General features: G+C 36.8%; 1 protein-coding gene across 1 annotated transcript; it reads left to right on the forward strand.

Moving 5' to 3' along the window:
* Positions 1-2,761: 2,761 nt before the first annotated feature.
* LOC117321533 (cyclin-dependent kinase 2-like) lies at positions 2,762-19,130 on the forward strand. Its single transcript, XM_033875970.1, has 8 exons — positions 2,762-3,002; positions 3,412-3,489; positions 9,891-10,011; positions 10,474-10,644; positions 11,327-11,428; positions 12,456-12,525; positions 12,843-12,976; positions 18,202-19,130. The coding sequence occupies exons 1-8, from the start codon at positions 2,887-2,889 to the stop codon at positions 18,307-18,309; spliced, it is 900 nt and encodes a 299-aa protein (XP_033731861.1). The 5' UTR covers positions 2,762-2,886; the 3' UTR covers positions 18,310-19,130.
* Positions 19,131-24,024: the final 4,894 nt, after the last annotated feature.

The raw sequence follows: 24,024 nt of genomic DNA on the forward strand, positions 1-24,024 counted from the left end.
CCAACAGGACGCTGGCAGTAATTATACAACCAGCTAAAGTTATATGTAGGCAGCTTTTACATTCAAATTCCCTTGCTTTGCGGAGAATCACAGGCAAACTACTTTCAAAATCTTGTGTTTTACAGGTAAACTACATTCAAACTCTTGTCTTGCAGGTAAACTACATTCAAACTCTCGTGTCTTACAGGTAAACTACATTCAAACTCTCGTGTCTTACAGGTAAAAACTTCAACTACGTCTTACAGGTAAACACATCAATCTTTGTTTACAGGCAAACTACATTCAAACACTTTGTCTGCAGGTAACTACATTCAACTCCTGTCTACAGGTAAACTACATCAATTGTGTCTTCAAAATCATCTATCCTTGTTCTTTCAGTAACTACATCCAACCCCGGTCTGCAGGTAAATCTCAACTCGTTTTAGGTAACTCATCAAACCCTTTTCTTACTAAACTACTCAACTCCTTTGTTACAGGTAACTCCTTCAAACCCGGTTTACAGCAAACTACATCAAAACTAAACTCCATTTTGAATTTAAATCAGTTTTATTTAAAAAAAAAATACACAAGGATTGGATGCAATTTAAGTTATCACAACTTATCAATGTCCTCTCCGTAATACAGAATTTAAATCAGTTTTATTTAAAAAAAATACACAAAAGGATTGGATGCAATTTAAGTTATCACAACTTATCAATGTCCTCTCCGTAATACAATTATACATGTGTAGAATTTAGCAATGACCTTATGATAATCAGCTTACAATAATTCTACCTATCATAAACAGAGCAGAAAGGAAAAGAGAAAGAAGGATACTTGTAAGTGAAATGATAACACATTGTTAAAGATAACGTGCAGGCAGATGTCACTATGAATACTTACTTATATAAAATTTTCTCTATCAACAATAAAGTTTTGAACGTATTTACAAATAGCCTCGTTTTATTTTATATCTAAGGAATTATCACCATACGTAAGGCTTTCGTATGTAATATTTCTATACTATGATAGATGTCTAGGCATTGTATTCCTTTTTTCATTATATAATGGGGAAATGACAAATAAAATGTTGTCCGACCTCTGTACTATGTCCACATCGACAGGACAATGAGGTTGACACGGAATAAATCAGTATAAAGATTATTAACATGTTCACTCTCCTTTTACCGTACTCTATAAAAACTTTTTCATATAAGGGTAATTTACAAGTTTTCATTGATCAAAACTCCCATGCTTTATTGTGGGAAATACAGGCAAACTTCATTCTTGTGTTGTCAAACCTCGATACTTTATTACAAAATGTCAAATTCATTGTAATGAGTACCGGAACTTCTGATTGAACTTTTTGTTGTTTTTGTTTTTAATTACAAAGTGTAGACAGATATAATTAATCGTGGGTATAATATATATAGTAAACTATAATTGTTAGTGTAACACCCGTGATACAATGCCCGCCGTTTTACATCCTGTTACGTAACATGTATAGATAATCCGACTTCCGTTTGAGCGACAGTTTTAAGCCGAGTGCCCTAAAGGCTTCACACGTGAACTATAAATATTTCATATTGTGACTCGCAAGTTAAGTGTTTAATAATTGTCCCGTAGTTAATAGGACTGATGAAGTTAAAATTTAGGCATTATGTTCAATATAGTATTATAATTTTGTTTGTCGGACTCGGCTAATATGACTCCGCGGTTGTGCGTATCATTAGAGAATAGTTATTTTGTCTCAGAGACCTATGTACTAAATTAATATTAGGTCTCTGTTTTGTCTTTCCATCTGGACGACGAAAGAAATTCAAATCAATGTTTATATTAAACCGTCATCAATTTTACAATTTTCAATAAGCCGGGTAAATGTAATTTATTGTATTTATAAAAAGATTGTCAATCTTCTTTAACTCGCAGTGAATATTATCTGTCCGTCATCTGCTATACATGTAACCCGGGCTACACTAAATATCGCTACAATTATACTAAATTAGCAAGATGTTTCCAGTTATTTCAGACAGAGGACACATTGGGGAAAAAGCGCTTCGGTAAACTTTGCACTTGGGTTCACATGAATGTGTAAAGGAAGCAATTAAATTTATATTAATTATTTCAGAGACACGTGATTTTTAAAAAAAAAATTTTTTTTTTATTTAGATTTTTTTTACTTTATATACCGTATCTTATATTATTTAAAAATCAATTTTAATAAACAACGGAAATATGTTTGTATATAATATATTATATAAGTATAGAATAGATCTAGATGTTAATGTTACAGTATTTAAATGTAATGAAATTGCTGACTAATATTTATAGAACAATAACAATCGATGCATAAATAATGCAAGGATGAATAAATCATGAAATGGTTATTTAAATGATATTCCGGCGGATATCATAGTATGATATAATTTATCAACTGTATAGCAGAGAGCATTATCTTATAAAACTTTGTGTAAAGCAGATTTTATTTTATGAAAAAAAACAACAACAATGACACCACTAGGACCAATATTAATAAACTGCAATGATTTTTATCAATATAACATAGAACCAGATCTCTGATAGAACACACTAAATGACAATATTATCAGATCAAAACCCATAAACCTGCGTGTATCTCGAGCATGAAAACTTGCTGAAATAAGCACATGTGCGGGAAAAGTCCTTATCAATGAAAAAGTCGTGGAACGCAGTAGTCCCCGCCTTTTTCTAAAAATAGTGGCGTGGGTGGTAGATTATTAGCCAATCAAATGAATGAAATGTCTTAACATCACAAAATACGCGGGAAAATCTATTGGCGGATAAGAAAACAACACAAAGGTCCGGTAACATCGAGTCGTAAGATTTGCGACGGAAGAAATCAAATGGAGGAAAAATAGTGCATATAACATGGAAAATTTCCAGAAAATCGAGAAAATTGGCGAAGGAACATACGGTGTTGTATATAAAGCTCGTGATAAGACAACAGGTCGTCTGGTAGCCCTGAAGAAGATTCGGCTGGATGCGTAAGTTTTGCCCACGCCGACTGACGCCACGCATGTTAACAACTTTCTATGTCTAGCTCTGACGTTATAATAGCAAAAATTAACCATGTTATATTCTTTTTTATTCAAGAACATAACAGTACACTGTTTTTCATCGATGCGACTCGAAAATTGAAGTCCCATGTTAAGTATTGTTGCTGGGCCTACTACATAGCTTGGCAAATTTCGTTTGATTTCGGGGATAAACGTTGTGTTGAGTAAATACTATTCCTAATGAAAGCACATATATATCTCTTTCTAATATTGATAACTCTTTATAATAAAACAAAAACAGGTCTTTGTTCAAACGGCGTTACATTTTTTTCATGGATAAGATTTAGAACTCTGAAGCATATAAAATAACATTGAACATTCTTTGTCCTACATACAGTGAATCTGAGGGAGTTCCAAGCACAGCCATCCGAGAAATTTCATTGTTGAAGGAGTTGGATCATCAAAGCGTCGTCAGGTATAAATATTTTACATATTAAGTGATTGGTCTTAAAAAAGAATGATTAAGATATAAACGGTCAATTGTCAGATTTTATTGTTTTCAACTTAAATTAGTATAGAACCCAATGCTGAAATATTGCACTTTGCAGGAACATAATTAATAGGACCCATACTTAACCATCTCAACTTAAAAAGAGAAGTGGAAAGTTGTGGCACTGGTGAAGTTGTTTTGTGATGTAAATATTCCAATATATATCACAGCAGCTTGGTCAGTGTCAGGATTTTTTTAAGCCAACTCTGAACCAGTCTCTCAGTTTTGTCCTTTTGTCGACACTCAAAATGTAGATTTAGATGCAGAGAAACTTTGGATACTTAATAAAGGAACATGGAAAAGAGGACGAGTGTTTAGCCTATGCCCTGTTAAAGGAACATGGAAAAGAAAGGATAAAGATTACCATCTTCAAAACGATGCCATTTTCCTTTTGAACAGACTTAATTGGTTCATTGACTCTGCCCTGCTCAAGCGACTGAGATGTAATTCAATTAATGTATATCACAGTCTGCTTGGACAGTGCTTAGTGTGAAATATTGTAGAAAATACAGATGTGATGTTGGAGGTGACTTGTAACATTAAGAATGACAGTATTTAAATATATTGTCATCTCTGGAATAAAATTCCACTTGAATACAATTAGTTAATTTGCAGATTGGAGGTAGATTTAAAGAGTTCATTTTCTGGCCCTGGCCAAGTGGTTGTGATGTAGTACAAAGTTCATATATATCACAGCCTGCTTGGACAGTGCTGGATATTTCTCGCAGCATAACAATCATTTTATCAACGTGTCCAGATTGACGTACAGAAGGAATTCAACATTTGAATACTACATAGCTACATCCTACATCAATCCCATATATTTTTGGCCTGTACTTAAATTAGTTTATTTTTTATTGTCGGCCAATGTACATAGCTATGTATTTTCATGTCTTTAATGATGCCAATTCCATTACAATTTATTTATTCGTTAATTTCTTATCCGTATATAGTATTACTAGAAAATGAACTTCCAAATGAAATTCAAACTTTGTGTTAGAATGGGAATCGAGCAGGATTATTTGTTATTATTTTATCATCCAGGGAGGGGCAGAACCCAGTATACTTCAGGCATGGTTTTTGAAAGGTCAAGGCCACTTGCTTAAAATAGATTTTAGCTTGTGCCTCACAATAGTCAATACTAAGCATATACTATTTATTTGATTATTTCAAATTATTATTTGCTAATAACGATACTGACAAAATATGTTATTTCTTTTGCATTTTTTTAGCTTTCCAGTTGATAATATGCTGAGGAGTGGGTCTGCAGTACTGATCAAGTGGCTGTGATTCAGTGATTTTAAGTTGTATCACAGCCTGCTTGGTTCAGTGTGGAGAGGCCAAAAAATCATCGATGCCAAATTGGATTCATCTGACAGTGGTGTTGGTTATTTGTTAAAAATTAACATATGCAGTCAGGCTAAAGTAGTTCTGAATGCTCTGTACATGATGGATTATTAATTTCATTGTTTTGTCATAATTATCCAATTTATCAGTTTATAGAAGCATCTCACAAAGTTTCTGAACAGCATATATATCTACTCGGGTGGCCATAACTTTGCACAACTTGCTTAAGCAGGCTGTCATTGAAATCAAAGATTTCAAGTTTTCAGTTGCATCATATTATAATTACAAAATGTATGAAAAAGTCACAATTATTTATATGATTATTATGGTTAGACTTTTTTTAATCAGTTTTGTTTCAAGTTAGTTTTACCAAATGTATGGGTTCTTTTTTGAAGAAACTTCTGGAAATGGAAAGGCTTCATTCAGGAGGAAACAACAAATTTTGGGAATTTGGCTTTATGGTTCATATATATATACATAATGTACCAATAGCAAATCCAGTGATAATCCTTTTGCAATTTAAGGTCAAATGAGAATTGATGTTTATGCTTTTTCAAGGTCAAATGTGGTCAAAAAGACGCTTGTACTGATGTCAAATCAGTTGAAAATCTTAATTGATTAATCTGTGTAATTGGTTGCCTGCAACCAACTGATGATAGGTTAATAATCACATCAGAGCTTCCTTTTTATTATTTCTGCATTACACAGATTATACTGGTCAAATGCTACTGTAACTTGTTTTCTTTGTAATGAAACAATCTAGCAGTGTCTATCCTGTTGTTTAGGCCACAAGAAAACGAGGCTTGCATTTTGTTCGCACTGTTTGCATGTACTATAAAATTAGTAAATTCATGCAATATTATTTGAGTAGCCTAAGTATCTTCTGACATCTACATTTATTAGCCCACCATCATCAGATGGTGGGCTATTCAAATCGCCCTGCGTCCGTGGTCCGTCGTCCGTCCGTCCCTCCGTCCGTAAACAATTCTTGTTATCGCTATTTCTCAGAAAGTACTGAAGGGATCTTTCTCAAATTTCATATGTAGGTTCCCCTTGGTGCTTAGTTATGCATATTGCATTTTGAGACCAATCGGAAAACAACATGGCCGCCAGGCAGCCATCTTGGATTTTGAAAATTGAAGTTTGTTATCGCTATTTCTCAGAAAGTACTAAAGGGATCTTTCTCAAATTTCATATGTAGGTTCCCCTTGGTGCCTAGTTATGCATATTGCATTTCGGGACCAATCAGAAAACAACATGGCCGACAGGCAGCCATCTTGGATTTTGACAATTGAAGTTTGTTATCGCTATTTCTCAGAAAGTACTGAAGGGATCTTTCTCAAATTTCATATGTAGGTTCCCTTAGGTGCTTAGTTATGCATATTGCATTTTGGGAGCAGTCGGAAAACAACATGGCTGACAGGCAGCCATCTTGGATTTTGACAATTGAAGTTTGTTATCGCTATTTCTCAGAAAGTACTGAAGGGATCTTTCTCAAATTTCATATGTAGGTTCCCCTTGGTGCCTAGTTATGCATATTGCATTTCGGGACCAATCAGAAAACAACATGGCCGACAGGCAGCCATCTTGGATTTTGACAATTGAAGTTTGTTATCGCTATTTCTCAGAAAGTACTGAAGGGATCTTTCTCAAATTTAATATGTAGGTTCCCCTTGGTGCCTAGTTATGCATATTGCATTTTGAGACCAATCGGATAACATCATGGCCGACAGGCAGCCATCTTGGATTTTGACAATTGAAGTTTGTTATCGCTATTTCTCAGAAAGTACTGAAGGGATCTTTCTCAAATTTCATATGTAGGTTCCCCTTGGTGCCTAGTTATGCATATTGCATTTTGGGATCAGTCAGAATACAACATGGCCGTCAGGCAGCCATCTTGGATTTTGACAATTGAAGTTTGTTATCGCTATTTCTCAGAAAGTACTGAAGGGATCTTTGTCAAATTTCATATGTAGGTTCCCATTGGTGCCTAGTTATGCATATTGCATTTTGAGACCAATCGGAAAACAACATGGCTGACAGGCAGCCATCTTGGATTTTGACAATTGAAGTTTGTTATCGCTATTTCTCAGAAAGTACTGAAGGGATCTTTCTCAAATTTCATATGTAGGTTCCCCTTGGTGCTTAGTTATGCATATTGCATTTTGAGACCAATCGGAAAACAACATAGCCGACAGGCAGCCATCTTGGATTTTGACAATTGAAGTTTGTTATCGCTATTTCTCAGAAAGTACTAAAGGGATCTTTCTCAAATTTCATATGTAGGTTCCCCTTGGTGCCTAGTTATGCATATTGCATTTTGGGATCAGTCAGAATACAACATGGCCGTCAGGCAGCCATCTTGGATTTTGACAATTGAAGTTTGTTATCGCTATTTCTCAGAAAGTACTGAAGGGATCTTTCTCAAATTTAATATGTAGGTTCCCCTTGGTGCCTAGTTATGCATATTGCATTTTGAGACCAATCGGATAACATCATGGCCGACAGGCAGCCATCTTGGATTTTGACAATTGAAGTTTGTTATCGCTATTTCTCAGAAAGTACTGAAGGGATCTTTCTCAAATTTCATATGTAGGTTCCCATTGGTGCCTAGTTATGCATATTGCATTTTGGGATCAGTCAGAATACAACATGGCCGTCAGGCAGCCATCTTGGATTTTGACAATTGAAGTTTGTTATCGCTATTTCTCAGAAAGTACTGAAGGGATCTTTGTCAAATTTCATATGTAGGTTCCCATTGGTGCCTAGTTATGCATATTGCATTTTGAGACCAATCGGAAAACAACATGGCTGACAGGCAGCCATCTTGGATTTTGACAATTGAAGTTTGTTAACGCTATTTCTCAGAAAGTACTAAAGGGATCTTTTTCAAATTTCATATGTAGGTTCCCCTTGGTGCCTAGTTATGCATATTGCATTTTGAGACCAATCGGATAACATCATGGCCGACAGGCAGCCATCTTGGATTTTGACAATTGAAGTTTGTTATCGCTATTTCTCAGAAAGTACTGAAGGGATCTTTCTCAAATTTCATATGTAGGTTCCCCTTGGTGCCTAGTTATGCATATTGCATTTTGGGATCAGTCAGAATACAACATGGCCGTCAGGCAGCCATCTTGGATTTTGACAATTGAAGTTTGTTATCGCTATTTCTCAGAAAGTACTGAAGGGATCTTTCTCAAATTTCATATGTAGGTTGCCCTTGGTCCCTTGTTATGCATATTGCATTTTGGGAGCAGTCGGAAAACAACATGGCTGACAGGCAGCCATCTTGGATTTTGAAAATTGAAGTTTGTTATCGCTGTTTCTCAGAAAGTACTGAAGGGATCTTTCTCAGATTTCATATGTAGGTTGCCCTTGGTCCCTTGTATTGCATTTTGGGATCAATCTGTCCTGAAAACAACCTGGCCAACAAACAGCCATTATCGCTAAATCTCAAATTTCATATATAGTTACGGTTCCCTTGTTTGAAAAGTACTGGAGGTATGTTTCTCAATTTGCACAGATTAGTAAAAGGAAAGGAAAAATAGAGAGAAGATCAATCTGACATAGAACCTATAAAGATCATTCAATGGTGGGCGCCAAGATCCCTCTGGGATCTCTTGTTATTATCACAACTCGTAATTATACAACATCAAAAATATTATAAAAAGAAAGACTTGAATATTGATCTCATTTTTATACTGACTTGGTTCGACCCTGGGTGGTCCTCGGTAGCAATTCAACCAACGGAATGAAAGTACAAACTAATATGGATAGTTGTACTAAGGCGGCAACTATTGTTTCACTAAATCCACAATTATTACAAAAGCATTGGCACAACATCTGTAGTTTATAATCATATATTCACATGTTTTTAAAAGTTAGTGTGTGTAATATCTTATTAGCAGCAAGCCATGTTGCTTGCAGCTGTATGTGATTCATGCATCAAAACTATCAAGCAGTTACAAACACTTTATGTAGAAAGTACACTGCATGCACGTAAAAATGAATGTAAGAACAGAAAACACAAGTTAAAATCATTTAAGAATCAAAATTATCCGAAGAAAATATTTTATGATCGGGTGTGAAGTCTTCCCGATCATCATATGAGCCGGCTGCTACTGTCTAGAATCCTGATTTTTGATTGGCTGATGACAACTTGCAGATCTAGGTGTTTTCCTTACCTGAATAATGTTTCTCAACGGTTCATTAAAGGCACAATCATTGCTATAGATTGTACAGCGTACACCATTCATGTTAGTCTGCGTAAAACACAGCTGTCCAGGAAAGAAAGATGTTTGCTTGTCAGAGTCTGATCATTTTCAAATTAAGTAGAATGGAATTAAAAAAGTAAAAATTCATAGTTATAAATTCATTGAAAATGCATTTGTTATTATTTAAAAAAGTAAAAATTCATAGTTATAAATTCATTGAAAACGCATTTGTTATTATTGGAACAATTTTCGTATTCACGCTACTTGTTCATAGTTCAGTAATGCTCTTCTATTGTCCTTGAAACACTTCGGTTTGTTTCACACTTGAAACGTTAGATACATGGCAACAATCACCAACACTAAGGTCACTTGCGCAACCTGCTATAGACACTTCATTAGCATAACAGCATGGTAATTTTGTGCAATATGGCTGATCCACATGAGCTTTCTGCATTCTCCTGAAACTTGCATTTTAAGCATATGCATGTTTTGCCAAAATCAACAGGTAGCTTAACAAATCCAATGTCAAAAGCAAGACCAATGAATAGCCATGATACATATTAACATTCGGTCAAGTTACTAATGTTTAATTGCAACAGAATGGTGATTTATATGCTAGTAAATGTCACTGGATTTGCTATTTAAATGAACCTTAACAGTAATATTGAATGGGAATGGGACCCATTATTGGCATCACAAAGTACTTATAGACATTGAAAACTTGATATCAAAAACCAAGAGTGTTGATTGTGTTATTTGTAGACTCCTAGATGTGGTTCACAGTGAAAAGAAGCTGTATCTGGTATTTGAATACCTCAACCAGGATTTAAAGAAGTACATGGACAGCTGTCCTCCATCAGGCCTGCCCTCCTCCCTGATTAAGGTAGGACTACATACTTGCCATGGCTTCCAGTAGACCCTCGAGTGTTTTTGACTCCCCAACATGGGATTTTACTCTAGGGCTGAAGGAACATATCTGACATGACCCTTCAGATTTCTGAGAAATAGTTATTTGACTGCTGAAATTGCTAAAATTCAAAGTTCAACTGAAAGCTCTGCTGGTTAAATTTTTCAGACATTGGTCTTGAGTGATGATTGTCAATCATAAAATCTTGTAAAAATATTTGTATCCAAAATGATGACATGATGCTATTTTGGATATAATGGAGGAGACATTTTCCTTTTTCGGGACTGCTCTAGATCTCCAGGTCATCCTCCAGGGACAAAACTCTAGGCCTTCTTACAAAATCTGGTCTATGAACAATCTGAATACCACCATTTAGAAAATATGTGAAGATGTTTATAAATTGTCAGTTTGATAATTTGAACTCTGTTTCATTTGTAGAGTTACCTCCACCAGCTTCTGAAAGGGATTTCCTACTGCCATTCTCATAGAGTATTACATCGTGATCTGAAGCCACAGAATCTTCTTATAGATGTGGAAGGCAATATCAAGCTGGCCGACTTCGGGCTGGCAAGAGCATTTGGTGTGCCAGTCAGAACTTACACACATGAGGTAGCATATAAATCCATTTTAATTTCTTAATTCACCTTTTCTGGGATTTTTTGTTTACATTAACAGGGACTCTGGAGGGGGCCAATAGGGCCATTTGCCCCATATTTTCCAAAATGACCCACCAAAACTCACAAATTTGTTCAATTTTCTATGTTTTGGCCCATACAATTTCTGAAATCTTGTCAAAATGGCCCATGATTTTTGGGTCCAGGTGAACCCTGCATAAATTACAACATACTCTGTGTCATCCAATAAATGTCTGTCGTCCAATAAATATTAGAGCTGCTCTACCGATTTTATCCCCCAAAAAAATTTAAATTGCTCTAATGTACCTGTAAACTCGCAGAAGATGGCTTTGATATTCATGGAAGCACGATTTGCGGAATTGGAAAGGAATACATAATAATACTGCCATGGAATATACTTGGGAATTTTTGGAAGCTTGTACAATGGCAGAACTATACACTTCGATAGATAAATTGTTTTATGAAAACCGGATTTGATGATGTAAATCTTTGTCGAAGTTTATTTTTCCACTGAAAAACCAGGTGATGGTGAAGTGATTTCTTCAAATTTTATTTTCTGCAGAAACCTGAGAAATTGAAGGGAATGTTCAATCCTGAATTGTTTTGATGTGATTTTGAAGTACAGAACATCAGACAGGCTTGCTTTTGTGTTGTAGGTAGTGACCTTGTGGTATAGGGCGCCAGAGATACTTTTAGGCAGTCGCTTTTACTCCACACCTGTTGATGTATGGAGTCTTGGAGGAATATTTGCTGAAATGGTAAGATATAAGTCGATACAGTTATAGTGTTTGTCAGTTTAATACTCGTCTCTGGCTTATAAGACACTGTAACAGCTTAATGTCTTAACAAAAATATCCTAGCATGCACAAGACGCGGGCTTGTTGACACTAAACATGGTTACGATGATTTATCTAGCACCAGAGGACAGGGTTGTCCATACTCATTAGGAAATTGGATAAAGTTTCAAAATAGCTATTAACATAGTAAACATTAATTTGTGCCTCTCAGCCGCTTTATAGGGGGAGGGGCACAAGTTCCTTTAAATATTATATTTGTACTATATATGGTGTATATGGTTACTTTTGCAAGGTGCAGTTTTTTTGCGAAAATCATAAAAATGTAATTTTGGCGCTTTCATTTTTTGTTCCCCCCTTTTTTTTTATTTTAATGTTTCAGAAGATTAAAAAATCATTTCCTAATAAATTGTATAAACATTCACGATAGTGTTAATTTGTACCGAGTACAGGCATACATAGTGTATTTACAAAATATAAGTATAGTCCTGATTATCAATTTATTTTCAGCCAGATCATTGTACATTTTATCGCATCACATCTCTTTCCTTAACAATCAGCGATTAACATCCAACTTATTGCAAAGGGTCATGTAGCTTTTCAATTGGGGAAAATACATGGCATTTACTTAATTTGGGTAAAAAGGTACTTGATTCAAGCTCAAACATAACCATGAAATCTTCGTTTAATATGCATTATTTTGCTATGATAGAAAGATAGGGACTAGTTGAATTATCACATTGGCTTGTGAAAACTTTGTTAAATGTATATGATCAACATTTCTTCATATTAATCAACAATTACATGCAAGGAAACAATTTCGGATAGGGAAAATATGAACTCAAAATTGGGAAAATAAATCGTTTCCATCTGAAAATCTCGGTCAGTAACTTTTTCCGGCTCTCAAAAGTTACCTGGTCACCGGGGGATTTTTCGACAGCAGTTGAGTTATCTGAAAGATTTTGAAATGTTGTTTGTGTACTTTCAACAGATAACCAGACGTCCACTGTTTCCTGGAGACTCAGAGATTGACCAGTTATTCCGGATATTCCGTACTTTAGGTGAATTATCAAACATTTATGTAAATTATAGTATTGTAGTGAATCATCTCTACAATAGTCTGGCCCTTTTTATGTGGAACATTTAGGTAAATTGTCTATAATTTAAGATTTAGGTAAATGATCTGCAACATTTGTTAATCTATTTAGAAAAAATGATGGTGACATGATGATCTTCAATATGTTTTATGAATTACATGTTTTAAGTGACTGTGTTCAAGTTGAACAATACTGACCAATTTGCTTTTATCAAAATTTAATCGGAATAAAGCAGAAAGTATGCAGTTTCATCCAATAACCCCCGTTGTTTTTTGTGACAGGTACTCCGGATGAGAATACTTGGCCAGGTGTTTCTCAGATGCCAGACTACAAGTCCACTTTTCCCAAATGGCCACAACAGTGTGTGTCAAATGCTGTACCAAACCTTCTGGGCGACGGACTTGAATTACTACAGGTGAATTACCATGACTTAAGAACCACTGATCGAGTACATTTTTAGCCCACCATCATCAGATGGTGGGCTATTCAAATCGCCCTGCGTCCGTGGTCCGTCGTCCGTCCGTCCGTCCGTCCCTCCCTCCGTCCGTCCGTCCGTCCGTCCGTCCGTCCGTCCGTAAACAATTCTTGTTATCGCTAATCCTCAGAAAGTACTGAAGGGATCGTTCTCAAATTTCATATGTAGGTTCCCCTTGGTGCGTAGTTATGCATATTGCATTTTGGGACCGATCGGAAAACAACATGGCCGACAGGCAGCCATCTTGGATTTTGACCGTTGAAGATTGTTATCGCTATTTCTGAGAAAGTACTGAAGGGATCTTTCTCAAATTTCATATGTAGGTTCCCCTTGGTGCGTAGTTATGCATATTGCATTTTGGGACCGATCGGAAAACAACATGGCCGACAGGCAGCCATCTTGGATTTTGACCATTGAAGTTTGTTATCGCTATTTCTGAGAAAGTACCGAAGGGATCTTTCTCAAATTTCATAAGTAGGTTCCCCTTGGTGCCTAGTTATGCATATTGCATTTTGGGACCGATCGGAAAACAACATGGCCAACAGGCAGCCATCTTGGATTTTGACCATTGAAGTTTGTTATCGCTATTTCTGAAAAAGTACTGAAGGGATCTTTCTCAAATTTCATATGTAGGTTCCCCTTGGTGCATAGTTATGCATATTGCATTTTGGGACCGATCGGAAAACAAGATGGCCGACAGGCAGCCATCTTGGATTTTGACCATTGAAGTTTGTTATCGCTATTTCTGAGAAAGTACTGAAGGGATCTTTCTCAAATTTCATATGTAGGTTCCCCTTGGTGCCTAGTTATGCATATTGCATTTTGGGACCGATCGGAAAACAACATGGCCGACAGGCAGCCATCTTGGATTTTGACCATTGAAGTTTGTTATCGCTATTTCTGAGAAAGTACCGAAGGGATCTTTCTCAAATTTCATATGTAGGTTCCCCTTGATGCCTAATTATGCATATTGCATTTTGGGACAGATCGGAAAACAACATGGCCGACAGGCAGCCATCTTGGATTTTGACCATTGAAGTTTGTTATCGTTATTTCTGAGAAAGTACTGAAGGGATCTTTCTCAAATTTCATATGTAGGTTCCCCTTGGTGCCTAGTTATGCATATTGCATTTTGGGACCGATCGGAAAACAACATGGCCGACAGGCAGCCATCTTGGATTTTGACCATTGAAGTTTGTTATCGCTATTTCTGAGAAAGTACCGAAGGGATCTTTCTCAAATTTCATATGTAGGTTCCTCTTGGTGCCTTGTTATGCATATAGCATTTTGGGACCGATCGGAAAACAAGATGGCCGACAGGCAGCCATCTTGGATTTTGACCATTGAAGATTGTTATCGCTATTTCTGAGAAAGTACTGAAGGGATCTTTCTCAAATTTCATCTGTAGGTTCCCCTTGGTGCCTAGTTATGCATATTACATTTTGGGACCGATCGAAAAACAACATGGCCGACAGGCAGCCATCTTGGATTTTGACCATTGAAGTTTGTTATCGCTATTTCTGAGAAAGTACCGAAGGGATCTTTCTCAAATTTCATATGTAGGTTCCCCTTGATGCCTAATTATGCATATTGCATTTTGGGACAGATCGGAAAACAACATGGCCGACAGGCAGCCATCTTGGATTTTGACCATTGAAGTTTGTTATCGCTATTTCTGAGAAAGTACAGAAGGGATCTTTCTCAAATTTCATATGTAGGTTCCCCTTGGTGCGCAGTTATGCATATTGCATTTTGGGATTGATCGGAAAACAGCATGGCCGACAGGCAGCCATCTTGGATTTTGACCATTGAAGTTTGTTATCGTTATTTCTGAGAAAGTACTGAAGGAATCTTTCTCAAATTTCATATGTAGGTTCCTCTTGGTGCCTTGTTATGCATATAGCATTTTGGGACCGATCGGAAAACAAGATGGCCGTCAGGCAGCCATCTTGGATTTTGACAATTGAAGTTTGTTATCGCTATTTCTGAGAAAGTACTGAAGGGATCTTTCTCAAATTTCATAAGTAGGTTCCCCTTGGTGCCTAGTAATGCATATAGCATTTTGGGACTGATCGGAAAACAACATGGCCGACAGGCAGCCATCTTGGATTTTGACAATTGAAGTTTGTTATCGATAATTCTCAGAAAGCACTGAAGGGATCTTCCTGAAATTTCATATGTAGGTTCCCCTTGGTGCCTGGTTATGCATATTGTATTTTGAGACTAATCAGAAAACAACATGGCCGACAGGCAGCCATCTTGGATTTCGAAAATTGAAACTGGTTATTGCTATTTCTAAGAAACTAATGAAGGGATCTTCCTGAAATTTCATATGTAGGTTCCCCAAGGTGCCTAGTTATGCATATTGTATTTTGAGACCAATCGGAAAACAACATGGCCGATAGGCAGCCATCTTGTATTTTGACAATTGAAGTTTGTTATCGCTATTTCTCAGAAAGTACTGAAGGAATCTTTCTCAAATTCCATATATAGGTTCCATTTGGTGCCTTAATCTTAACTTTTATATATAGGTTTCCCTTGTTTGAAAAGTACTAGAGGTTTCTTCTGAATTTACACAGATTAGTAAGACTTAGAAGAAGAGAAAAGTAGAGAAAAGATCAATCTGACATGGAACCTATGAAGAACATTCAATGGTGGGCGCCAAGATCCCTCTGGGATCTCTTGTTTTATACTTGGTCAATGGAAGTTCAATGTCCTCTATTTTTTGCATTTTTAGCCCACCATCATCAGATGGTGGGCTATTCAAATCGCCCTGTGTCCGTGGTCCGTCGTCCGTCTGTCCGTCCGTCCGTCCGTCCGTCCGTCCGTCCGTAAACAATTCTTGTTATCGCTAATCCTCAGAAAGTACTGAAGGGATCTTTCTCAAATTTCATCTGTAGGTTCCCCTTGGTGTCTAGTTATGCATATTGCATTTTGGGACCGATCGGAAAACAACATGGCCGACAGGCAGCCATCTTGGATTTTGACCATTGAAGTTTGTTATCGCTATTTCTGAGAAAGTACTGAAGGGATCTTTCTCAAATTTCATCTGTAGGTTCCCCTTGGTGCCTAGTTATGCATATTGCATTTTGGGACCGATCGGAAAACAACATGGCCGACAGGCAGCCATCTTGGATTTTGACCATTGAAGTTTGTTATCGCTATTTCTGAGAAAGTACTGAAGGGATATTTCTCAAATTTCATCTGTAGGTTCCCCTTGGTGCCTAGTTATGCATATTGCATTTTGGGACCGATCGGAAAACAACATGGCCGACAGGCAGCCATCTTGGATTTTGACCATTGAAGTTTGTTATCGCTATTTCTGAGAAAGTACTGAAGGGATCTTTCTCAAATTTCATATGTAGGTTCCCCTTGGTGCTTAGTTATGCATATTGCATTTTAGGACCAATCAGAAAACAACATGGCCGACAGGCAGCCATCTTGGATTTTGACAATTGAAGTTTGTTATCGCTAATTCTCAGAAAGCACTGAAGGGATCTTCCTGAAATTTCATATGTAGGTTCCCCTTGGTGCCTAGTTATGCACATTGTATTTTGAGACTAATCAGAAAACAACATGGCCGACAGGCAACCATCTTGGATTTCGAAAATTGAAACTGGTTATCGCTATTTCTAAGAAACTAATGAAGGGATCTTCCTGAAATTTCATATGTAGGTTCCCCTTGGTGCCTAGTTATGCATATTGTATTTTGAGACTAATCAGAAAACAACATGGCCGACAGGCAGCCATCTTGGATTTCGAAAATTGAAACTGGTTATCGCTATTACTAAGAAACTAATGAAGGGATTTTCCTGAAATTTCATATGTAGGTTCCCCCATGTGCCTTGTTATTCATCTTGCATTTTGAGACCAATCGGAAAATAACATGGCCGACAGGCAGCCATCTTGGATTTTGACAATTGAAGTTTGTTATCGCTATTTCTCAGAAAGTAATGAAGGAATCTTTCTCAAATTCCATATATAGGTTCCCCTTGGTGCCTAAATCTTAAATTTTGTATATAGGTTTCCCTTGTTTGAAAAGTACTAGAGGTTTCTTCTGAATTTACACAGATTAGTAAGACTTAGAAGAAGAGAAAAGTAGAGAAAAGATCAATCTGACATGGAACCTATGAAGAACATTCAATGGTGGGCGCCAAGATCCCTCTGGGATCTCTTGTTATAAGTTCCCCTTGGTCTGTAGTTCTGCATATTGCATCTTGGGACCAATTGGAAAACAACATGGCCGACAGGCAGCCATCTTGTATTTTGACAATTGAAGTTTGTTATCGCTATTTTACAGAAGGTACTGAAGGGATCTTTCTCAAATTTCATGTGTAGGTTCCCCTTGGTCCCTGGTGTTGCCATTATCGCTAAATCTTAAATTTTATATATAGGTTCCCCTTGTTTGAAAAGTACTAGAGGGCTGTTTCTGAATTTACACAGATTAGTAAGACTTAGAGGAAGGGAAAAGTAGAGAAAAGATCAATCTGACATGGAACCTATAAAGATCATTCAATGGTGGGCGCCAAGATCCCTCTGGGATCTCTTGTATTTGGAGGTAGGGGTAATTTAGGAAACATTACTCCAAAACTGTTTAAATTAAAGATTACTTGTTACACACATCTCTAGTGTTCTACTGGTGTCGAACCTGGTTTAGGGGCATGGCCAAAAGTGGTCAAACTTTATATCTTCTGAGGTTTTTGTATTGTTACCATATAAAATTTGGAATTAAATTGTAAACTTAATGAAAGTCAGTTGATTGTTAAGGCCTCTTAGCCTCTTCATGATTTTCCTGTTAAAATGAAGACCAATGGTGAAAAACCTTAATATTGGCCTTTCTGAGGTTTTAACAGTTTCAGATTACTTAATGAAACCTGATGCATTGCTCTAGTGGTGCCTTTTGTGTGATTTGCCATTCTCATAATTTTCCTGTTATAATGGAAACCAATGGTGAAAAACCTAAATATTACCATTCTGAATCATAATGGTTTAAAATCTGAATATTGCACATGCAAACAACCAAATTCATACATGTATGGTTTCTGTTTCTTTCCAGGCTCGAGGAATATTAGCGCTGCAACTTTTTATCTTTGTATTTCAATGATGAAATGTACTTCTAAGGTACCAATATAGGTGATTAATTATAGTAATGTATTTGATTGTAGCTGATGCTGAAATATGAGCCAAGCCAGAGGATTTCTGCAAAGTCTGCTCTTTTACATCCCTACTTCAGTGGAGTATGCAAGCAAAGGCCTCCCCAGATTCTCAAATAGACGACTTCATAACGAAAAAGACATTTTACACTGTAAAAAATGTATCTGACAACATATTTTGAGCACAATCATCTGGAAAATGAAATGTGGCCCAGAAATTGTTCATCAATAATCAAAATGCAAAGGTTTTTTCTGACACTTGTTAGTTTATGTGATGCTTTCTTGTGCAATATTGGTGCTACTATCAATTTTTATAGCTAATTCCAAATTGTTAGGAATATTGGCTGTCATTGTGTAAATTTCACAAAATTCAAGTGTACGTATAAAAGAACCTTTCAGGTGAAATCATATGATTTGCACCAAATTCATTGTTTTGATATTCCTTTAAACAGTTTGGGAATACATAAGTATGTGTAATTGTTAAGTATTATTGATGTATCCCATGTGTTCTTATTTCATTACTTGATACAGTAATGGAATCTTTCCAAGGCTGAACATCAAGCTTCAAATTTAGCTTTTCCAAATGGAGAAAAGGGTGATTTTAGAACGGCAGTTTGTACATTTTTGGCTCTGGATTCAGAAATTCAGAAATTGGTTTTACAATTAATTGTTATTTATGTTAAATGATAGCTATGTAAAGTAGATTGGAGTTCGTGTTTTAAATGCAGTTGTTTTATACATGTAGAAAGAAAAAACACAATTTTAAACAGTTTTATATTGGGATACAATGGATTTAAAAACCTGTCCAGTGTTATTTGGATCATTGACTTCCATCTACTCGCCAATTCTTGATTGTTAATATGTATTCTGTACATATATTAATTTTGTAAATTATTGTTTATTATGGGAACATTTTATAAATAAATTTGTAATTACCTGTATGCTGTATTTGAAGAATCTTTCCTGTATCTATTATTCAACTCTATCAACATAGGCTGGTGGTACTGTAGAATTGAGGGTCGGTTCAAGTCTGTTGCAATATCGTGTTGCTAGTTTGACTTAGAAATTGATTTAATACACTTTATGATTTTATTAACTGAATTGTCACTTTTTATAGAATGACTAACTTTCGATATTTCACTGGTAAAAATGATATAATTTCAACAAAATTCTTTAGATTCATTTATAGTATGCTCGATACATATCCTCTGTCAGGTGGAAGGGCCTTCCAGTGGTTGATCAAAATTCGAAATGAAACCTAATCATCAGCTGCATCATTTTTAGCTCACCTGCCCGAAAGGCAAGTGAGCTTATGCCATGGTGCTGCGTCCGTCTGTCTATCCGGCGTCAACTTTTCATTTAAACAACTTAATAACCAAGAGGCCCAGGGACTTGATATTAGACCTGTAGCATGCTGGGGTGAAGGGGTACCAAGTTTGTTCAAATAAATGACCTTGACCTTCATTCAAGGTCACAGGTCAAAAAGGCTATAATCTTCAAACAACTTCTTCTCAATAACCAAGAGGCCCAGGGACTTGATATTGGGCCTGATGCATGCTGGGATGAAGGGCTACCAAGTTTGTTCAAATAAATGACCTTGACCTTCATTCAAGGTCACATTGGTCAAAAAGGCTATAATCTTCAAATGACTTTTTCTCAATAACCAAGAAGCCCAGGAACTTTATATTGGGCCTGTCGCATGCTTGGGTGAAGGGCTACCAAGTTAGTTCAAATAAATGACCTTGACCTTCATTCAAGGTCACATAGGTCAAAAAGGCTATAATCTTCAAATGACTTTCTCAATACCCAAGGGGCCCAGGGACTTGATATTGGGCCTGTCGCATGCTGGGGTGAAGGGCTACCAAGTTTGTTCAAATAAATGATGACCTTCATTCAAGGTCACATGGGTCAAAAAGGCTATAATCTTCAAATGAATTTTTCTCAATACCCAAGAAGCCCAGGGACTTGATATTGGGCATGTCGCATGCTTGGGTGAAGGGCTACCAAGTTTGTTCAAATAAATGACCTTGACCTTCATTGAAGGTCACATGGGTCAAAAAGGCTATAATCTTCCGACTTCTCAATAACCAAGAGGCGTAGGGACTTGATATTGGGTCTGTAGCATGCTGGGTTGAAGGGCTACCAAGTTTGTAGAAATAAATGACCTTGACCTCCATTCAAGGTCACATGGATGAAATAGGCTATAATCTTCAAATAACTTCTCAATAACCAAGATACCCAGGGACTTGATATTGGGCCTGTAGCATGCTGGGGTGAAGGGCTACCAAGTCTGTTTATTTGAATGACCTTGACCTTCATTTAAGGTCACATGGGTCTAATAGGCTATAATCTTCAAATGACTTATCAATAACCAAGAGGCACAGGGACTTTTTATTAGGCCTGTAGCATGCTGGGGTGAAGTGCTATGAAGTTTGTTCAAATAAATGACCTTGACCTACATTCATGGTCACAGGGGTGAAATCGGCTTAAATCTGTAAACAATAATTTTGCGATAGCCAAGAGTCTCTGAAATCTGATATTAGGCAAATATTATGCTGGAATAAAGGACTAGAAAATTAATTAATATGAATAAACCCAGCATACACTGATATTTGAATAAAGAGGTAAACAGCATAGTATGTGTAGAAATGACCTCAATCAAATTCAAAGTTGCCGTAGAGCCAGGTGAGCGATACAGGCCCATTGGGCCTTTTGTTATTTATACTGGTCTAGATTTAACAACATAACTCTTAACATGTGAACAATTGATCACATGGTTAATTGAATATGTGTAAACCATGCATCAAGAATTAATGATACAATCCCTTGGTTGTCAATATAAAATTGTAACAAAATCGAATGGTCCAAAACAGCACACTGCTGGACACAGTAGTATTCCTAATCAATGTTTTGTTAACACACCAGTGCACAAATGGAACTACCCACTTTAAATATTCCACGAAAAAGGTCAACGCAACAGGTCATTCTGGTTTGACTATACCAGAGATGACGACTAGATACGATGAAATTTGTTAAGCCTTGTCCATCCCCAGGTGTTTAAGTGCATGGCCATTGGGCCTCTGGTATAAGATATTAGTAACCAAAGATTCTGGAGCTGAAATTTTGTTAGAAACTACTGGAGGGGTCTTTGTCAACTTTTATATGCTCATTTCCTATTGTTACTCATGACTGACTCGTCATATGTGGGAGTTAATTATGGTTGTTAACACTATCACAATGTACTGATATCTTCCTATGTATTAAGGCCTGATTGGGAACCAAGCTATCTTTTGTTGTGTACCCTGTGCAAATTCCACCAGTTGAATTTTAGTTCAAACTTTGAATGATCAAGTGTTTCTTTTTGGTCGGACCAAAAGCCAAGATGACACGCATTTTAAATTTCTAAAGTTGGAACAAATGGTGTTATTGAGCTGAAAATTGGTAGAAATGAAACGGAAAGGATGCTGACAGTTATTTTTTGGCCTATGACTGACATGGCAGTTACAGTGGCCAGTTTGTAACAATAGCAAGATAACATATTCTCCAGTTCCACCAAAGGGACTCTACTCAAACTTACCGGAGGTTATACAACCGAGTGTTTTTAGCTCGCCTTAACCGAAGGTCCGGTGAGCTTATGCCATGGTGCGGCGTGAGTCGTCCGTCCGTCGGGTCAACATTGTTTTAAATCGCTACTAGTCATAGAATACTTAGAGGATTTTAACCAAATTTTGACAGAAACATCCTTGCGGGAAGGGAAACATATTTTGCATAAATGTTGACTCTGAACCTCAAGGGGCCAAAGGGGCAGGGCCCAATAGGGGAAATAGAGGTAATTCTTTAAATCGCTACTAGTCATAAGTTATGAATGGATTTGAACCAAATTTATTCAGAAACATCCATGGGGGATGGGAAACAGATTTTGCATAAATGGTGACTCTGACCCTCAAAGGGCCGAAGGGGCAGGGCTCAGTAGGGGAAATAGAGGTTATTCCTTTAAATAACTACTTGTCATCAAGTTATGAATGGATTTTAACCCAATTTAGTCAGAAACATCCTTGGGGAAAGGGGAACAGATTTTGCATAAATGGTTGCATTCCATAACCATGTATAGCATCGCTGGAGGTTAAGGGATAAACACAATTCTGATTTAAAAATAGACCCAAGGGTCTTGGTTTCTTTAAACATGATAATGTAAAAACAATCCTTTGAGGTCTTTCAGACCCTTAGAGAGTCTGGACTTCGTTATTTCTTAAAAGCAGTTGTGGTCCCCACACTACAACCATATATAGCATTGTTCGAGATTGACAAATAAAGCTATGTATTAACAAATTGAACATTAACATTATTTTGATGTTTGGTCAAATCCAACCAGGTGAGCGATACAGGCCCCATGGGCCTCTTGTATGGTATGTCCTGCGCTGTACGTACGTATGTGTACATACGTCCATCCTTTAACTTTTCCTTGTTAGCGCATTCTAGCCTTTATTTATCAACAGATTTTTATGAAACTTGCTACAAATATTCTATGGCACAATAGCTGGAACAGGTCCATTATACGGAATTTTGCGATTATTTTTAGCAGAGTTATGCTCCTTTTATTGACAAGTTTTCTATTTTTATTTGTTATCACTATTTCTCAGAAAGTACTGAAGGGATCTGTCACACATTTCATATGTAGGTTGCCCTTTGTCCCTTGTTATGAAAATTTCATTTTGGGAGCAGTCGGAAAACAACATGGCCGACAGGCAGCCATCTTGGATTTTGACAATTGAAGTTTGTTATCGCTATTTCTCAGAAAGTACTGAAGGGATCCTCGTCAAATTTTATATGTAGGTTCCTCTTGGTCCCTCGTATTGGAATTTGGGACCAATATGTCCCGAAAACAACATGGCCAACAAACAGCCATTATCGGTAAATCTCAAATTTCATATATAGCTTGGATTCCCTTGTTTGAAAAGTACTGGAGGAATGTTTCTCAATTTGCACAGATTAGTAAAAGGAAGGGAAAAATAGAGAGAAGATCAATCTGATATAGAACATATAAAGATCATTCAATGGTGGGCTTCTTGTTTTTATTATGTTAAACATATATTACAGGTTTTAGCTCTTCTTTCAACATTGTATATTTACTTTTCCAGTGACGGCGTATCATGCTTCCGCTTGTGGAGCTCTTGTTATTTCTAGGTTTGATCCAAAATCTAATATGGCCTCCATGATCGCCCATCTTGAAAAGTATGCAGTTTGAACCTCTTTATTTTCGACCCTCATTGAGCCAGTTTCTAGAAGGTGTGGAAAAAATACACACTTTAGCTCTTTTGAAATAAATAAAAACATATTTGTAGGAAAATAGAGCCTTCAATGATTCTGGATAAAGATCTTGCCGGAGCTTCTTTAATAGAATCGGAACATTTTCCATCTAAGATCACAATCACTTCTAATTCCTAAAGGTGATTTAGAGTAGACCCGATATTAACAGGGTACAGAAAGCATTAAAGACACGAGAGAGATCACAAAACTGTTCCCGTATTGGACCCTGTCGCCCCATCTTCGCTAGCCAAGATTATGTTTCACTCCCAAAAGTCTTGAAGATGTGTCACCCCATGCTATTTGTCGTCCTTGTCGGCATGAAGGTGGCTGTGCCAAATAACTTCCTTAACCTCGTGTGTCGGATCATGTTTGTAGAAAATGGTGTAGTGAGCAGAGAATAACATCCTGTTCAGATAAGATGTTTTTCAAAAGAATCTATCAAAGTTTACCAAGTTATCAAGAAGACCTACATCCCAAGAGGTGACGATAGTACGAACTAAACTTGATATAAAACCAGACACAGGAGTG

This window comes from Pecten maximus, chromosome 2 (genome assembly GCF_902652985.1).
Source record: "Pecten maximus chromosome 2, xPecMax1.1, whole genome shotgun sequence".
Taxonomy (NCBI): domain Eukaryota; kingdom Metazoa; phylum Mollusca; class Bivalvia; order Pectinida; family Pectinidae; genus Pecten; species Pecten maximus.